General features: G+C 44.2%; 4 protein-coding genes across 4 annotated transcripts; 3 read left to right on the forward strand and 1 right to left on the reverse strand.

Moving 5' to 3' along the window:
• Window positions 1-4,083: 4,083 nt before the first annotated feature.
• On the forward strand, window positions 4,084-4,468 carry LOC139199260 (histone H4). Its single transcript, XM_070828307.1, has one exon. It carries the CDS (start codon window positions 4,105-4,107, stop codon window positions 4,414-4,416), a length of 312 nt encoding a protein of 103 aa, XP_070684408.1. The 5' UTR covers window positions 4,084-4,104; the 3' UTR covers window positions 4,417-4,468.
• Window positions 4,469-5,958: 1,490 nt separating this feature from the next.
• On the forward strand, window positions 5,959-6,348 carry LOC139198585 (histone H2B 1/2). The gene has a single exon (XM_070827478.1). The coding sequence runs from the start codon at window positions 5,960-5,962 to the stop codon at window positions 6,329-6,331; it is 372 nt and encodes a 123-aa protein (XP_070683579.1). The 5' UTR covers window position 5,959; the 3' UTR covers window positions 6,332-6,348.
• Window positions 6,349-11,143: 4,795 nt separating this feature from the next.
• Window positions 11,144-11,551, reverse strand: LOC139224511 (histone H2A-like). Its single transcript, XM_070856003.1, has one exon. The coding sequence runs from the start codon at window positions 11,531-11,533 to the stop codon at window positions 11,150-11,152; it is 384 nt and encodes a 127-aa protein (XP_070712104.1). The 5' UTR covers window positions 11,534-11,551; the 3' UTR covers window positions 11,144-11,149.
• A 301-nt stretch (window positions 11,552-11,852) lies between these two features.
• LOC139224366 (histone H3) lies at window positions 11,853-12,309 on the forward strand. Its single transcript, XM_070855993.1, has one exon. It carries the CDS (start codon window positions 11,868-11,870, stop codon window positions 12,276-12,278), a length of 411 nt encoding a protein of 136 aa, XP_070712094.1. The 5' UTR covers window positions 11,853-11,867; the 3' UTR covers window positions 12,279-12,309.
• Window positions 12,310-16,856: the final 4,547 nt, after the last annotated feature.

A 16,856-nucleotide genomic window follows, 5' to 3' on the forward strand; every position in this document is an offset into this window, starting at 1 on the left:
TCCATTGTATTGAGCTCTCACAGGACAGGGAAAGGTCACCAGGGAGGATACTTTGTTTACAGGTGCAGCTGCGGGGTGGAAGGTCGTGATGCCGAGAGGCTGGGACCAGCCTGTGCACCAACGAAGGGAGGGCCAAGTCTAAACCGTGGTTACTCCCCACCTAGACAACCAATCAAAAATAATTGTATTCTTGCTGGAATGTATATACTGTTACTGCACATGTGTTTCAGGGCTCACTCTGGGACCTGTTGTCTACAGACTAACAGCTTGCTGACTGTGGTTTTCAGAGCTCAGACTGAGTCCTTGGCCAAGATCAATACTTATTCACACAGAAAATAAAACACCTTAAATGAGAGAAGTTGCCTGTCCTTCATCGAAAAAACGAACACGCTGACAGCAGAGAGACTGGTGTGGCCTATCCAGCAAACTTATCTTTAACCCTTTAACGTCCTCACCAAGAAAAAAGCAATGAAAAAATCTATTCTTTATATATTTTATTTCCTTGGGGCACTAATTACAAAAATCTATGTTTTTTTATGAACAGACCCCACATTTTTTGAAATATTGGCCTCTACCAAATGGTTGAGATGTCGTAAATAAAACATGTTTTCAATAAGATATAGTGAGTCAAAATGTGCTCTACCAGAAGGTTAAAGGGTTAAAAGCCATCATTATTGTAAGTGCGGGGAGTTAACAGTGCGGTGATTAAAATATTAAAAAACAAGAACACTTCAGAGAGCATTAGAGATGTCTGGAGTCTGTTCACAGACCTGCAGTCTGAGCTGTGGTCTCCTGGAGCTGCTTTGTCACCTCTAAGAAGTGTCCAAAGATTTACTGTGAGGAGGATGAAACACAACAACACCTCGTCATGGACTGACACAGAGCTCAGGAGGTCTGGTCCTTGCTGACCGGCCTCCATTTAATGTTCACTCACAACTATAACTCCTCTTTATGGACTATTGGAGGAGACAATGCCCCCCAAGAAGAAAAGAACTCTTCTAACTCATCATCAGTGACGTTTGCTTAAAACTGTGGAGGCCCAGGTGTGTTGTGGTGATGTAACAGACTGTGATGGACAGCGTCAGGGTCCGCTGACCTCAGGAGGAGGACATGGGCTGATAGATCATTGAGCCTCCCCTGGCACGGACTGGACATCTGACACCAAACGCTGTTACACACTCAGATTTTTGTAAAAGGAAAAAAGATACTCAGCACTGACTAACACACTTTTAGCCACAGAGGAGGAACTTTTCAGTGTTATCACTTGAGTCTTTGGTTGGAAGGAAAACCCTGCGTCATGGCCCTCCATGACACATTTAGAGTTAGACACCCCTGAGCAGTAACAGGGTTCTTAGACAACTATTGTTCTGTGTGAAGACAGTTTTGGATAAAACTTAAGATTGAATAAAAAAGCTTCAATTGCAACAGCTGAAGTTGTTGTTTTTTTAATACTCTAAGTTATGCACAAGTGTATATCTTTGAGTTAGTACATTTGTATTCAATTAAGTAATGTCACATATTACAAAAATGTATGTATGTATATACTCTCACACACACACACACACACACACACACACACACACACACACACACACACATATATATATATGTCTGTATATGAGCACAACATCATGCTACTCTGGCAAAAATGTACGTAAAACATTTTGAATTGTTGTCTCAGAATACAGAGTTCACACAAAAACGTGCCCTGCTCATGAAAAGTCACAGTGTCATCATCATAAACACACTGTGTCCTGTGTCCTGCTGATACTTTCTGCAGTTTGGGAACCAAGAATTGATGGAAATTTGGACCTTGAGATCCTGTCCATCAATATCACAAACAGAATCAGTGACAAGGGACCGCCATGTCGGAGTCCAACACCCTCTGAGAACGTGTTTGTACCGAGAATGTGGACACAGCTCTCACTTTGGCTATGCAGGGTGTCACAACCAGGCCAGTAAGGCCGTGACAAAGCAGGACACACACTGTTTTCAAATGTCAATGTTTTCAAAAAAACAGATTCATTTGCTGCATTACACAACATACGGAGTGTGGAGATCAGTAGAAGCAGTCGAGTGGGGTAAGCATGAGAGTGAAGATGGTGTGTGAGTGTTGCAATGTGAATGTTAAAGAGACCTGAAGAGGAACTAAAGCAGCAACATAACCAGGGAAGGAGAGAGTTGGACTGTTAGTAGCAGCCACCACTTTATACAGGTTATGTTCCCAGTTCACCCTCACTACACATTTGGGTCTAATAGGTCTATCTGGCAGCCTGCTCCACCATCTGATCCAATTAAACAGCAGCTGGTGATCAGTTGACAGCTCTGCTCCTCTCTTCACCTGAGTGTCCAAGACATACAGCAGCAGATGTGATGACACGACCACAAGGTTAATCATGGATCTTTGGCCTGAGGTTTCACGAACAGCCCTGTGCTCAAACACAGTGTTTGTTCTGGCCAACCCATGACTAGCACAGAAGTCTGGTGGTAAAGCAGCACTCTGGTTCAGATCGGGCAGGCCCTTCCTCCTGATCAGCTCCTCCAGGTTTCCCCCCAGTAGAACCCTGGAGTACCTGGACAGAACCCCAGCCAGGATCCCATCCAGAGACTCCAAGAAGGACGAATACTCCGAACTGCTGTTTGGTACAGAAGCTCACACACACACACACACACACACACACAACAGTCAGAGCCTTCCCCCACGACTCGTCTTCACACAGATGCAACCCTCTCATTCACCAAGGAGAACTCCAACACAGTGGTGCTCAGCTGGGGGCTTGTGGGTATCCCCCACATCCACCCTGCTCCTCTCACCATGGGCAACTCTGGAAAAGGAGTCCAGCTCCACTTCAGGAGTTTGGTTCCAGAAACAGCACTGCGCATAGAGGTCTGTGATGTGGATGTTCTGCACGCCCTGGACCCCACCTTTGCTTGTTGGCCAGTTCACAGAGCACCTGAACCCTGTGACAGTCCTATGAGCGGTGGGCCTGCAGGGCGGTGGCTCCCATTCCAGGTGAGGGAACACAGCTCTTCTGTTCTGAACACATGTCTGTACTATTAAGCTGGTTCAGTCAGTCCTATTAGGACACTGTAAACGGATCTCTCCAGTTTAAAGACAGATAAAACAAACGAGGATTAACAACACATGGCCTGCTGTATGTAAAGTGTTGCCTTGCTTGTCCCTCTAAATGTTTCTATATTGGATAAGAAAACTAAAAGATGGTGTGAGCATAAATACACCACCGGAAACAAATGAAATGTCTAGTTTGAGGCCTTTGGTCAGGTCTGAATGAACAGACCTGGACGCTGGTGTCACTGCTTCATCCTGAGAGTTCTGATCTGTACAGACAAGTGACGCCACGATTCAAATTCAACAGTATTCATGTTTTCCTTGAGCTCCGAGGCTGCAGAAACCTGCAAAGACCAGTTTCTGTTCAGGTTTGATGAAAACATGAAAGAACCATTTCCACAACTGTGATGGAGCATGAAGGATCCCAGTCTGGACACAAAACAGCAGTCACACTCAGTAACCATGGAAGAAAACACAGACTAACATCCTCACAGTCAGAGATGTGATTTGGTCCTAAAACATTTTCTTTTTTCAGATCATAGAATCCAAATGTTGTTATCGATCTGATGTGGCTGTTGAAATGAAAACTTGAAATGAAGCCCGGAACTAAAAAATACAGAAAATGTGAACATGTTTCCATTTCAGTGTGAACAGAGAAGATAAAGGAGACATTAAAAACCAAGTGAAGACAAAGCCTGGGAACAGTTCACCCTTTATTATCATCAGTGATGAAAAGGTGCTGATGCTGCAGATGTGTGTGACTTGATGCAGCTTCCAGCTGATTCACTGCTGCTTCTGTGTTTTCTGTCTTTCTTCTTGTCAGAAAATGTAGGAAACCGTTTCAAAGCGAGACAAACCAGAGGAAGACTTTTGACTCGGAGCTGCTCAAAGTGCAGAAGGACGAGGGGCCGCTGAGGTTGGCTCCGCCCAGAGAAGGTGTCCTCTATCACGTCCGCAGTTACGATACACCCACCGCCGGTGAGCCGTCCGACAGCAGACTGTTTGTAGTCACCGCAGAGAGAAGAGACGCAGAAATGAGCGGAAGAGGCAAAGGAGGAAAAGGACTCGGTAAAGGAGGCGCCAAGCGGCACCGTAAAGTCCTCCGTGATAACATCCAGGGGATCACCAAGCCCGCTATCCGCCGTCTGGCTCGCCGCGGCGGAGTCAAGCGGATCTCCGGTCTGATCTACGAGGAGACCCGCGGTGTGCTCAAGGTCTTCCTGGAGAACGTCATCCGGGATGCCGTCACCTACACCGAGCACGCCAAGAGGAAGACCGTGACCGCCATGGATGTGGTGTACGCCCTCAAGAGGCAGGGCCGAACCCTCTACGGCTTCGGAGGTTAAACCCGCTCACCGACCGCCCGCTCAACCCAAAGGCTCTTTTCAGAGCCGCCCACCGAGTCCCACAGAGCTCATGTCCTCCGTCTCACCGGTTACTCGCTCCTCACTCAGATGTCTTGGTCCCCTCACATTGTGCTGTCACATCATGTTAATGTAGTATAATAATGGTTAAGGTGTCATATGACTGCATGTAGAACAGGAGTGTTGATCAAATACCATCATCAAACTAAACAACAGATCACATTTTGTACTAAAGTGTCATTTCAAGCTGCAGTAAGAAGAAACCAGAGCTTCATGGTGGAAACTAGAGTGAACACCAAAGTCTCTGAACCCTGTTCAGACTCTTCAGGTCTTCATAGTGGAGCTGAGCTCCATCCAGTCTGCTCTCTGTGTGAGTGGAGGATGAGGAGCCTGCAGCTCATCAGCAGCTTCACACCCACACCAGGACAGGATCTTTGTGTCGGACCACTTCTACTGCTGAACACCTGAACCGACACCCCCTCAGTCCCCACACCTGTATGGAGAGCTGACTCCCTCTGATATACTCAAGCACCTTTCTACACATCCCATCCACACTTCATTCATACAGGAGCAATAAAGGCCTGAGACCCTCCTTTCACACACTCAAGCTCTTTAGGACAAAGTTGGGCCTCAGTGTTTTGTCCAACCTGAGTCCACTGCTTCATGTATGAATCCCACTTCCTTCCTCTGTCTGCTGGATGCTTGGTTTCCCAGGTTGTCCATCTGATGTGGATCTGTGCCACATTTAGACCTGAATAAAAAGATCAGTGTTATCGCAGTTGCGAACCGTTCTTATACGCAGATTGCCCGACAGTCTGAGCTCTCCTCGCTGCCTTCACCTGAACGACTCATGACATCAAGTTTGAGTCGTCCACAGCACGCTGCATTCACGCAAATGCAGCTACAGATGCACAGCATTAGGGGAGGAGATATTAGTGAGCGCCGCCCGACTGGACTGAAGAGATTTACATTCAGGGAGCAGGAGATATTAACGACTGAAGAAAAGTTATTTGTTATTGTTTCCATTGTTCTGATGTGGATTCCAGTCAAGGAGCTGAGTTCCTGTTTGTAAAGTAGTTCAGGTGAACACACACCAGGTAGTTTAGTACAATTAGGCACTCACATTTGTATCATGTCCTAATTTCTATTCTAGTTTTATTTTTTATTATTATATTACACACTTATTTATTATTTTCATTTTATTTCTGTATTGTTAAAATGTTCATATGTGGAAAATTTCACACTAAAGTTATTTTGCATGGAAGTTATCTGCAGCCTGCATAGTTTTGAACGGCTCAGTCGTTTGAACGAACATCTCTACTCTGCAGTACTTCTGACTGGATGATGTGCTGCACAGCTGCTATTGTGACTCAAACCTCCAAGAGGAGACCTCCTCCACCCAGTGAGAGGCTCAACCAATCACAGGAGGGGGACCACACAGCCCTATTAGCAGCGGAGACTGGATAAGAAGAGCAGCCATCCTCTGCACCACTCATCTGTTACTGTACAGAACCAGGAGAGAAACATGCCTGAACCCGCCAAGGCTGCACCCAAGAAGGGCTCCAAGAAGGCCGTGTCTAAGGCCACCAAGACCGGCAAGAAGAAGAGGAAGACCAGGAAGGAGAGCTACGCCATCTACGTGTACAAGGTCCTCAAGCAGGTCCACCCCGACACCGGCATCTCGTCCAAGGCCATGCTGATCATGAACTCGTTCGTCAGCGACATCTTTGAGCGCATCGCCGGTGAGGCCTCCCGTCTGGCTCACTACAACAAGCGCTCCACCATCACCTCCAGGGAGATCCAGACCGCCGTCCGCCTGCTGCTGCCCGGTGAGCTGGCCAAGCACGCCGTGTCCGAGGGCACCAAGGCTGTCACCAAGTACACCAGCTCCAAGTAAGCAGCTCAGCTGCTCCTCCAACCCAACGGCTCTTTTCAGAGCCACCCACTTCAAGTAAAGACTACAAACTACCTTCCTCTCTCCCTCCTCCATCTCTTTTTTGCTCTTTCACTCTGATTGCTGTTTCTGTGCTCCACAAACCGAAGCAGGTGTGGAAGCTCCTCCTTCTCCATGTGCTAAAAAAGTACACTGAGCGGGCAGTCGCCTCTTAAAACCATATTTTTCACGACATAAATGATAAGCCCTCTTAGCCTGAAGCTTCTTTCCGCCACCACAGACTCACTCCTGCTCCAATAAACCAAACAAGAAGCGCTCCGTGCCCACGCGCTGCGTCATGCGTAAAGACGCACCACAGAGCCCCGTGAGCGCGCTAAAGACTGTAGAACCTTTCCCCGTTTCTATTTTCCATATATACATCCTGTGTCCATGTTTAGCCAGCAGAGGGCAGTATGAGCCAACAATGGGACATTCATTTATACTGGGTTCATTTGGAGAGGTTGTATATCCAACCTGTCTTTGATTGTTTCAGCAGCTCTTCATTATTTCACATGTCCATAAAAAGGAAATGAAGCACTGGACGATACTCTGACCAGTGCAGACAACCGTTATTCACCATCACGGGACGCCCGTACCTTCTGACTGAGGACAGACACACATAGCTGCAGCTCACCAGCTTTAACGCACACAAAGGCTCCAAACACAGCAAACAAGAAGGTGCAGCAGCCTCTGTGATGGGATGAAGGTTGGGGACACAGAAAGCCTCCTGCTGGGAGAGAGGAGACGGAGAGAAGATAAAGAGGAATACAACTAGTCAACCAGTCAGAGAGCAGGGAGAAGACCAGGAAGCAGCAGTGCAGACGTCTTCCTCTGTCGTCCCTCCATACAAAGCTGGAGGATGAAATTCCTCTGCTGGATGTCAAAACTACAAAGATGTTCAGTTGTTAACTGTCATGGTGATGAGAGACAACAACAGCTGCTGAAGGACTGCTGGAGATCACAAGAGACGTGGACCATCTGAAAAGGACTTGGACTCTCAGTGAGCATCAACTGCAATCATGTCTGGACTATTTTTTGTTATTATTATTATTGTATTTATTACAGCAGCAACAGAGGCAGCAGCAAGATAGGCTTAAATAGGAACAATAAGCAATAGTGTGAAAACAGGACAAAAATAAGACTGAAAAATACACTATAACAATAATTAATATCTACACTATGTACCCCTTTAAAACAAGAGGACATTAGTACAAAAAAGAAAGATACAGTACTATGAGGAAGGTGAGTTGAAAATGTAGCCCGTCGAACCGAACCAGTAGTGTGGCTGACTCACTTTCCCTATGACCTCCTGGACTGTCCTGTGACAGAGGAAAGGGGGGGTTTGCCACAAACCCATGCTTTAACAGTGTACTGTGAGTTAACCCTGAACTGACTTATCCAAAACAGGAAGCCAGTGTATGAGAGTTCTGGATGATAACGTGATGAACACTAAAAAGACTGATAAGTGACAATGATGAAGTGATGGAACCCAAAGCCTGCCTCTGGGTAGGTGTTGTGTAAAAGGCCTCACAGTGACTGCCACAAAAATTAGCACAGAGCTTCTATCGACATATACGTTCTGAACGCTCTATGAACCAGTGATTAGGACAGAAGGGTCCTGTCCGAGCGACCCCGTGGTCTCTCCTTCACTCGTGGACCCCTGAGGCCAGACTGATCAGGGAGAGGAATGAGTGAAGTCTGTATCAACATTCTTCCATTTCTGCTATAAGTTTAAATGTGGTTAAAGGAACTGTCCAAAGTGCCCACAGATCAGTTAATACTAATTAATGTGTTCTTTTGTCTAATGGTGTAGCCCACATGTTCATGAACATCCAAGGATGACCAACTAACCAAGTACAACTTTTGAGGATGCTGCTTCAAATCCTGTGATAACACTGCAATTCACCAATGAGTGAGAAGACTCAGGAAGTCCATATAATTAATAATCTGTGTCTAATAAGTTAGAAACTAACCAACAGTATATTCAATCCAGGTCTGTTTAATCTGTGTAATGTGACAACAAGAGTAATGGAAGTTAATACAAACTTGAGAATGTAAAGATTAGGTCCTTGTGTGTCATGCCATTCAGGAAGTTATTTGGTAAAGACTTAATGAATATATGTATTGGAAATGAAATATCTTGATTCTGTATACCATGCAGTGTTAGGAATGAAAATGGATTTGGAACATAGTGAATATGAAACAGAAATCTAATTTAGTACGTCTAAACTTTTAGTGATGACACAGGCGTCCCTCTGTCAGAGGAGAACAGGCCCCTAAGATGTCTTCCCTTCTGTCATTGCTTAGCCCTTCTTTTCTGCTTTGACGTTTTATTTTTATTTTATTTTTATTTTTCCCTTTTAAGTTTTACTTTGTTACTTATAATCTTTGTGCCTGTGTGACTGCGGACCACCGCTGGATGCATCGCTGCTGGACCAAAGGCCCACGTGAAGTATAACAGCTGGTGTTAGTTCACATGTGGTGTCAGTGTAGCTCTGAGATCTATCTAAATCTGCAGGGAGAGTAGTCAGTGGATCCTCTGTGGTTCTAACTACAACGTTCTTAAAGTCAGACAGGTTCCCCTCGTCCTCCGGTACAATCTGTATTCAGTTTCATTACACTATCACTAATCCAAAGGTTTATCAGCAATGTTAGTCTTCTGTCCTGATTGTTGTCTGTCTAGAGTCATTTCTGTCTCATCCACCTTTACAGTCATTAGTGTTCTATGTTGATATTTAGCATTTATTAATAAAAAGGTGTATTAACCACCACTTCGCTGCCTGGATATTTCTTCATAACAAGGTCTAAGAGGATCAATGCCACTGAGAACTTACACATTTAGAACTGAGACTGTTTAATGTTTAATGCTAAATTCTTAAGGTTAAAGACCTGAAGCCATCTGTGCTAAGAAAATAATAAGTTGAATTTCCCGTCCAATGACGGGTGGTGCCCCTATTGATACGACAGCTTTTAATTAATTAATTAAATGGTAGTCAACCTGCTACCTTTATTATGGTGCCCCAGTGAGAGGCCTATAATATCTCCTACATATTTTGGTGCCCGCGTTGTGAAGCACCTATACTTCCCTACATTTATTGGTGCCCTCCTATGAGGTATATAACTTACTACAAAAATAAATAAGTGATTATTGCACATTAACATCAGCCAGTGATGCTGCTGTTAAAGAGTCTGATGGCTGATGGGAGGAATGACCTGCTCCTCCTTCTTGCAGGGTGGGGGCCTCCGCCTGCTGCTGAAGGAGCTGCTGAGGGCCCCACAGTCTCATGCAGAGGGTGAGAGGGGTCGTCCACGATGGATTGGAGTTTCATTAACCTCCTCCTCTGGACAGAAGCGGCCCTCCTGACCAGTGGTTTTCATGATCAGCTCCATCAGGAGCTGGAGGTCCTTTTTGATCCCACTGCTTCCACAAAGCTGTCAGAACAAAGCCAGATAGTTGATCTGAGCTCTGTAGGACCTGAAGTGCTGCGTTACTCTGAGATCTCTCAAGTCCAGATCCTCACTGTGAGCACTGCAGAACACAAAGCATCTACTAGGCTGCCACAGACAGCTGCTGTCATCTACTGCTCAGTGTGTTTGCTCATCAACACTGACTGTAACTACAAAGTGTGACACAAACAAGTGGCAGCGAGCGCTACACTGTTTTGAATTGGTGCTATATAAGTAAAGATTGATTGATTGATTGATTGATTGAAGTAAGCTCCTTTGGAAACATAAGGACAAGGTGCAGAACATTAAACCTGGATGTTCTTTTCTCTTTCTGCTTGAGGAACAGGCTGCAGATAGAGAAGCTTTTAAACTGTGGTCAGAGTCACCAAGGCCTACAAAGGGCTCATTGCCTGAACACAGAAAACTTACCAGCATTAGACCAAGATTAAAACATGCTGTTTGCTTTATTAAAAGAAATGAAAAGCAGTGATTCACTTGGAAGGAAGCAGCAGAATAATAACCTTTATGATTCCTAGAAAGAGGTGAGAGTTGTGAAAGACTGTAAAAGTTCCTCAGCATCCAGCACTGAGGGTCCAGCACGTGCTCCTTCTCATTCTGTCACCTCTGTATTGTTAGTGACCGTCATGGCGGACGAGGCCGCTAAACTAAATAGCCTGGAAACTGTGGACCTTGTGCCTTTGGCCAGGATTCTCCCAAAAGAAGTGTAGAGGATCCAACTAACAGGGAAACGTTTGTATGAGTTTGCTGAAGAGTCCCTGATGATAGTCAGTGTCACTATATCTGTCACTGTCCAACCTGCTCACAAACAACAAACTCATGAATTGTTTTCCTCTCCTGCTGCTTAACTTTAGTTTTCTACACCAGTGCTCAACAGTTATCCACTTTGTCCTCGTTTACCAGATGAGAGACTCAGTGTGATGTCTGATCCAGAGGACAGAGTGCTGAATACTGCAGAGTTTATACTGAGAGAGACATTTGAAGACTTTGAGTTCAAACAGGACTGATGCCACTTGTGTCAGTGGTTCATGTGGACATCCTGCACTTTACCAAAATAATGTGTGTTGAAGCTGGACACAAAGATGATGTTCCACCTCAGACTGTTTCACTTGTAGGCTGCACAAGTAGGAAGACATTAGGATTTGGGCTCCTGTTTAACATTGATTCATTGATTGATTGAGTGCAGGTGGTTGTAAAGTAATAATGTGGAGGCTGCTGCAGGAGAGGCTCTTTGGTGAGAGGTGTGTGTGGCTCTTAAAAGAGCCGTTGTGTGGGTCCAGATCCGGGTGTGGGTCTGGGTCTGGGTCCAGATCCTGCTTACTTCTTGGCGGGCTTCTCGGTCTTCTTGGGCAGCAGGACCGCCTGGATGTTGGGCAGCACGCCGCCCTGAGCGATGGTCACTCCGCCCAGCAGCTTGTTGAGCTCCTCGTCGTTGCGGACGGCCAGCTGCAGGTGACGGGGGATGATCCGGGTCTTCTTGTTGTCGCGGGCGGCGTTTCCAGCCAGCTCCAGGATCTCAGCGGTCAGGTACTCCAGCACAGCCGCCAGGTAGACGGGGGCTCCGGCACCCACACGCTCCGCATAGTTGCCTTTGCGCAGCAGCCTGTGAACGCGGCCGACTGGGAACTGGAGCCCGGCACGGGAGGAGCGGGTCTTTGCCTTTGCTCGGGCTTTTCCGCCGGTTTTACCGCGTCCACTCATGATTCACTGCTTTCTAGAGTCGGGACTCACAGAAACTGTGGCCCCGGCACACACAGCCCTTCGTTATATGCCCGCCCCAAGGAGGGCGGCCTCCCGGGACACTTTTGGCGGACTCTTTCAAAGACTTTCTGTCCAATGAGCAGCGGGCACCCGGGCGGTGTCTCCCTCCTCAGGGCGGTGCTGAGCTCCAGGAGGAGCCCCTCACCAATCAGGAGCCGGAGCTCTGGAGCAGCGTCACCGTTTCACAGCTTAAGAGCAGCGAGTCTCCTCTCTGGGCCGCACTCTTCTTCTCCTCCTCCTTCTGCTCCTCTGACCGAGACGAAGTACACAAATAATGGCAAGAACCAAGCAGACCGCTCGCAAGTCCACCGGAGGCAAAGCCCCCAGGAAGCAGCTGGCCACCAAGGCCGCCCGCAAGAGCGCCCCGGCCACCGGCGGCGTCAAGAAGCCCCACCGTTACAGGCCCGGTACCGTGGCTCTGAGAGAGATCCGTCGCTACCAGAAATCCACCGAGCTGCTCATCCGCAAGCTGCCCTTCCAGCGCCTGGTCCGTGAGATCGCTCAGGACTTCAAGACCGACCTGCGCTTCCAGAGCTCCGCCGTCATGGCTCTGCAGGAGGCCAGCGAGGCTTACCTGGTCGGCCTCTTCGAGGACACCAACCTGTGCGCCATCCACGCCAAGAGGGTCACCATCATGCCCAAGGACATCCAGCTGGCCCGCCGCATCCGCGGAGAGAGAGCTTAGACTCTCTGCTGCTGCTGCTGCTGCTGCTGCTGCTGCTCCACAAACCACAACGGCTCTTTTAAGAGCCTCCTCACTCTCTGCTCAAGAGCTTCTTCCTCTGCTGCTCCTCTTCACTCACTCTGGGACCCGTTTACTGCTCACAGTCCACCACAAGTCACCCCCCCATCAGTAACACTTTACTCAGCTGGATAAACTTAACTTCTGACTAGTCTTCCACAATCAACTACATCCATGTTAATATTTCTCATATTTCAACTCCAACCTAAAGGCCCACAGATGCACTAACAACAAAGCACACGTTCATCAGTGACTGATATATTTGGTTTTTCTACTTCTTTATGTTACAATATCATTTTGGTTGTTGAGGGAATTCTTCTATTGGTGAGAACTGAAATAAAGACTGTGATACAGAAGGCCTTTCTCAGTTTTATTCCCTGTGAAGACGCTCAGACAATCAGAACAGAGAGTGAGACTAAACCTACTGTAACACAGTAATATTTATGTGACAGGAGGAATGAGAGAGAGCAGAGACATTTGCTCCCACGATAACAAGCTCTCACCACTACCTGTTACCTTGTACTTACACAATGTGCACAGCTGCATAGTAAACATAACCAAGAGGAAAAACTTTTTTCTGTTTTCTAAAGGGAAACATTTTAATATAGTTTTTCTCATTCTAAAGTTGAAGATGTCACTTTCTGGTCTAAACCGTGGGGTGATGAAGTTTATTTCAGCCACGGTACTTCAAGATCAGCAGGGGTCACCATCCTCCTGACAAACTTTAAGGGTCAGGTTATTTCTCATATTATGGCAGATGATAATGGTCACTGGCTGATACTTATCATGACCCTTGATGACTTCAAATTCATTTTTGTCAACATCTATGGTTACAACAGGACCACTGAAAACAAAAACCTGATGGAACAAATTGGCCTACACCTAGATAACATTAAATCAATACACTCCACTGATAATGTTATAATTGGTGGTGATCTTAATCTAGTCCATGATGAATTTTATGATAAATTTCCTTCCAGATTCTCAGCAAGTCATCCAAACAGTACTTCTACTACCTTTTTTAATGACCAAAGCCTAACTGATGTTTGGAGACATCTAAACCCAGGAATATTTCAGTTCTCATGGTTCAACTCCAAATCTAAATCCAGAATTGACTACTGGTTAATTGCAAACCACTTGCTATGCTCTGACCTCAGCTCTGATATCTCTGCTGCTCCACTAACTGATCATAGTGTTATCTCTCTACACATGAAACCTAACAACAGCAGAACATATTCAAACAAATATTGGAAGTTTAACGCTAGCCTAATTAAGAATGATGAATATTGTAAAAAAATTAAATCACTAATTACAGAAATTATAAACTTAGAAGAATTAGCAACACCTGTCAAAAAATGGGAATTTCTTAAATATAAAATACGCCAGTTTACTATTTCATTCAGTAAGAAAATTTAAAAAGATTTTGAGAAGAAGGAATTAGACATTATCCAACAATTAAATGTTTACTGCAATAAATTTAACCCTAAATTGGATGAAATATATATAAAAAGAGCACAAGGAGCCTTTATTAGATCAAGGGCTAAATGGATAGAGGAGGGGGGGAAAAGAAGACAAGGGAAAAATAACATCAGTTCCTTGATAGTTGATCATAAAGAAACCACAGATCCAAAAGTGATCTCCTCAGGAATCTTTAAATTCTATAAACAACTTTATAGCTCTAAATTTTCTAATGAAGACTGCCATGCATTTTTAAAGGACATAGAAAAATATATTCCCAAAGTTGAAGATGGCTTCAAACAAACATGTGATAATGAAATAACAATGGCAGAACTGGACGGAGTGATTGGCCACCTCTCTCTTAACAAGGCACCTGATCAGACGGCCTCACAGGACACTTTTACAGACATTTCTGGGAAGATTTAAAAGAACTGCTACATCAAGTCTTTCTGGAAGTATTTGAAACCTGCTCACTTCCACCCACAATGAGACATGGGCTCATCATTTCAATTCCTAAACCAGGCAAAGACCCCAGATTGATTGAAAACAGAAGGCCTATTACTCTTAGAAACTCTGATTATAAACTGCTCACCTACATTTTCACCATTCGTCTTCAGACAAGGATTTCAAATCTTATCTCAGAAACACAGTCTGGTTTCTTAAGAGGGAGCTCGATCCATAATAATATAAGACTGGTAATGGACATTATTGAACATAGAGATGATGGTTTCCTTCTCTTCTTAGATTTCTATAAGGCATTTGACTCTGTAGAGCACTCATTTATCTTCCAAGGTCTTGAACAATTAGGTTTTGGAGTCAGAATTAGGAATTTAGTTGGTGGTCTGTATCAGAATATCAGCAGCTGTGTCGTACTACCAGGTGGCACCAGCTTTAATGTTAATGTAGGGATTCCACAGGGTTGTCCCATTTCACCATATTTATTCATTGAAGGATGGTGGCCTGAAAGTTATTGACTTTGATTGATTAACGGAACTTTAAAGATTAACTGGCTGAAATCTTGGATCAAACATAGCAGCTCATTCTGGTACTGTATCCCAAATTCCCTATTTAATAAGATTGGAGGATTGAAGTGTCTTCTCATGGCGGACTTTAATATCGATAAACTACCTATCTCATTGTCACAGTTCCATAAACAGATTATATTATATTGGAGAATGTTATATGTGCATAATTTTTCACCCCATACTACTATGCTTTGGAATAATAGATATGTATTATACCGAAAGAGAGAGAGAGAGAAATATATGGTCCACAGCTGAATTAATGGATGCCAGTGGTAATATCTTGGATTATCAACAATTTTGCATGCAACATAAATTCAACCCTTCAAAATTAGACTTTATTAATTTACACAAAGCACTTCCTCAAGAATTTATATTTTTAACGAAAAACATACTGACACACCAACCTATAGTGCCACAGCTCGCCCCTCTATCAATACAGGGGATTTTAATTCTGGACAAAACATGTAACAATAACTTTATAAGAAACTGCCTCACTGAAAAATTATTCCCTGGAAGACAAAACAAAAATGACATTCTGCACAAATTTGATAAAGAATTAATTGTTAAACTAAGAACAATGTACCTGACATTCCCTTTACCCCCCAAAACCAAAGAAACACACTTTAAAATTATGAACAATATTTATCCATCTAAAGAATTACTCAGACTACGCTTTAATATTGATGATAATATATGCACATTTTGTAAAAATGATATTGAAACTACGGACCATATATTTTTCTCATGTGGTATAATACAAACGTTTTGGCTTAACATGCACAAATGGATCAAACAAAAAATTCCATTGCATCCAGCTTCTATCTCTAGAGACGATATAACCTTTGGTTTGATCTTGCAAAACAAAAATGATGAACTGTGCTGTAATGTAATTCTGTCTAGCAAAATTCTTAAGAACAGAGTACTGAAAACATCCCCCCAAATTATTATTTTCCTGAAACATATAAAACATATATGAAATCTTTAAACCTTCTTAAAGGTCTAAAAGCACAGAAATTATATGATATCTTAAAACATTTCCCAACTGAATTGGATAGCTGAAATTAGTAGGAATTGCCCCTTATGATATCAATGATTATTATCTTATCTACTTTTTTATTTTAATTTTGTCTTTTTAAGATTTATTTACCTTACGTCTACCTCAATCTGCTCTGAATTTATTATGTTGAAGCACCAAATGTATGTATTATATTTTGAGAAAAGTTAATGTTCCCTTGGTAATCTCTTTATATTGTTACAATGTCTGTTAAATCAAGTTGCCATACTTGTTTATTTGTGTATTTTTTCAATAAAGCATTGAAAAAAAAAAAAAAAGCAGTGGCGGGCCGTTCATTTTACACCTGGGCCTTCAGTGGCGTCCTACCTGAATCAAACCACCTCTTAATACCATCATTGTGACGTCACGGCTATAGAAACCATCAATATTTCACAGAAAGGCAGTAGAACAGGACGCTGCATCGCAGACAGGTATCTCATGTTACGAGAGTGAATGACATCACTAAAGCAAGAAACCCAATTAAAATAATTCAACAAGTCACCAAACACTGTAACCACCGACTCGGCTCCAAACACAGAGTCGATCAGTTGCCAACACCAGGCGTTCTCAGCAACACAATCTGCTCCTCTGGGCCTGTAAGCTGAGGGTACCACTCGTAGTTGCTGACCTGAAAGTGGCGGACGAACCCTTTTCCCGGCTGGGACAGGCTCGCTAGCTTCGGGGTGGGCCAGCATTTCCTCAGAATGTCCAGCTTTTCTTGGAAAGTCCGCCTTGAAAATGGATTTCTAAGTAGATCTGCGACCAAATTAACATCTTCTCCTCCGTCAGCCATTGTGGGTTAAAAAAACTGCTATTAATTACGGTGGCCGGGAGGTGCAAAACAATTTTACAATACGAGAAACACTTTTACAAAGCTGGAGACAAATTTACATTTTAGAAAACATTTTTACAAATCAGAAAACAAAATTACATTGCCATAACACATTTACAAGTCCTGAGACAAATTTACATTTGAGAAAACAA

Source organism: Pempheris klunzingeri, chromosome 3 (assembly GCF_042242105.1).
Source record: "Pempheris klunzingeri isolate RE-2024b chromosome 3, fPemKlu1.hap1, whole genome shotgun sequence".
In the NCBI taxonomy this organism is placed as follows: domain Eukaryota; kingdom Metazoa; phylum Chordata; class Actinopteri; order Acropomatiformes; family Pempheridae; genus Pempheris; species Pempheris klunzingeri.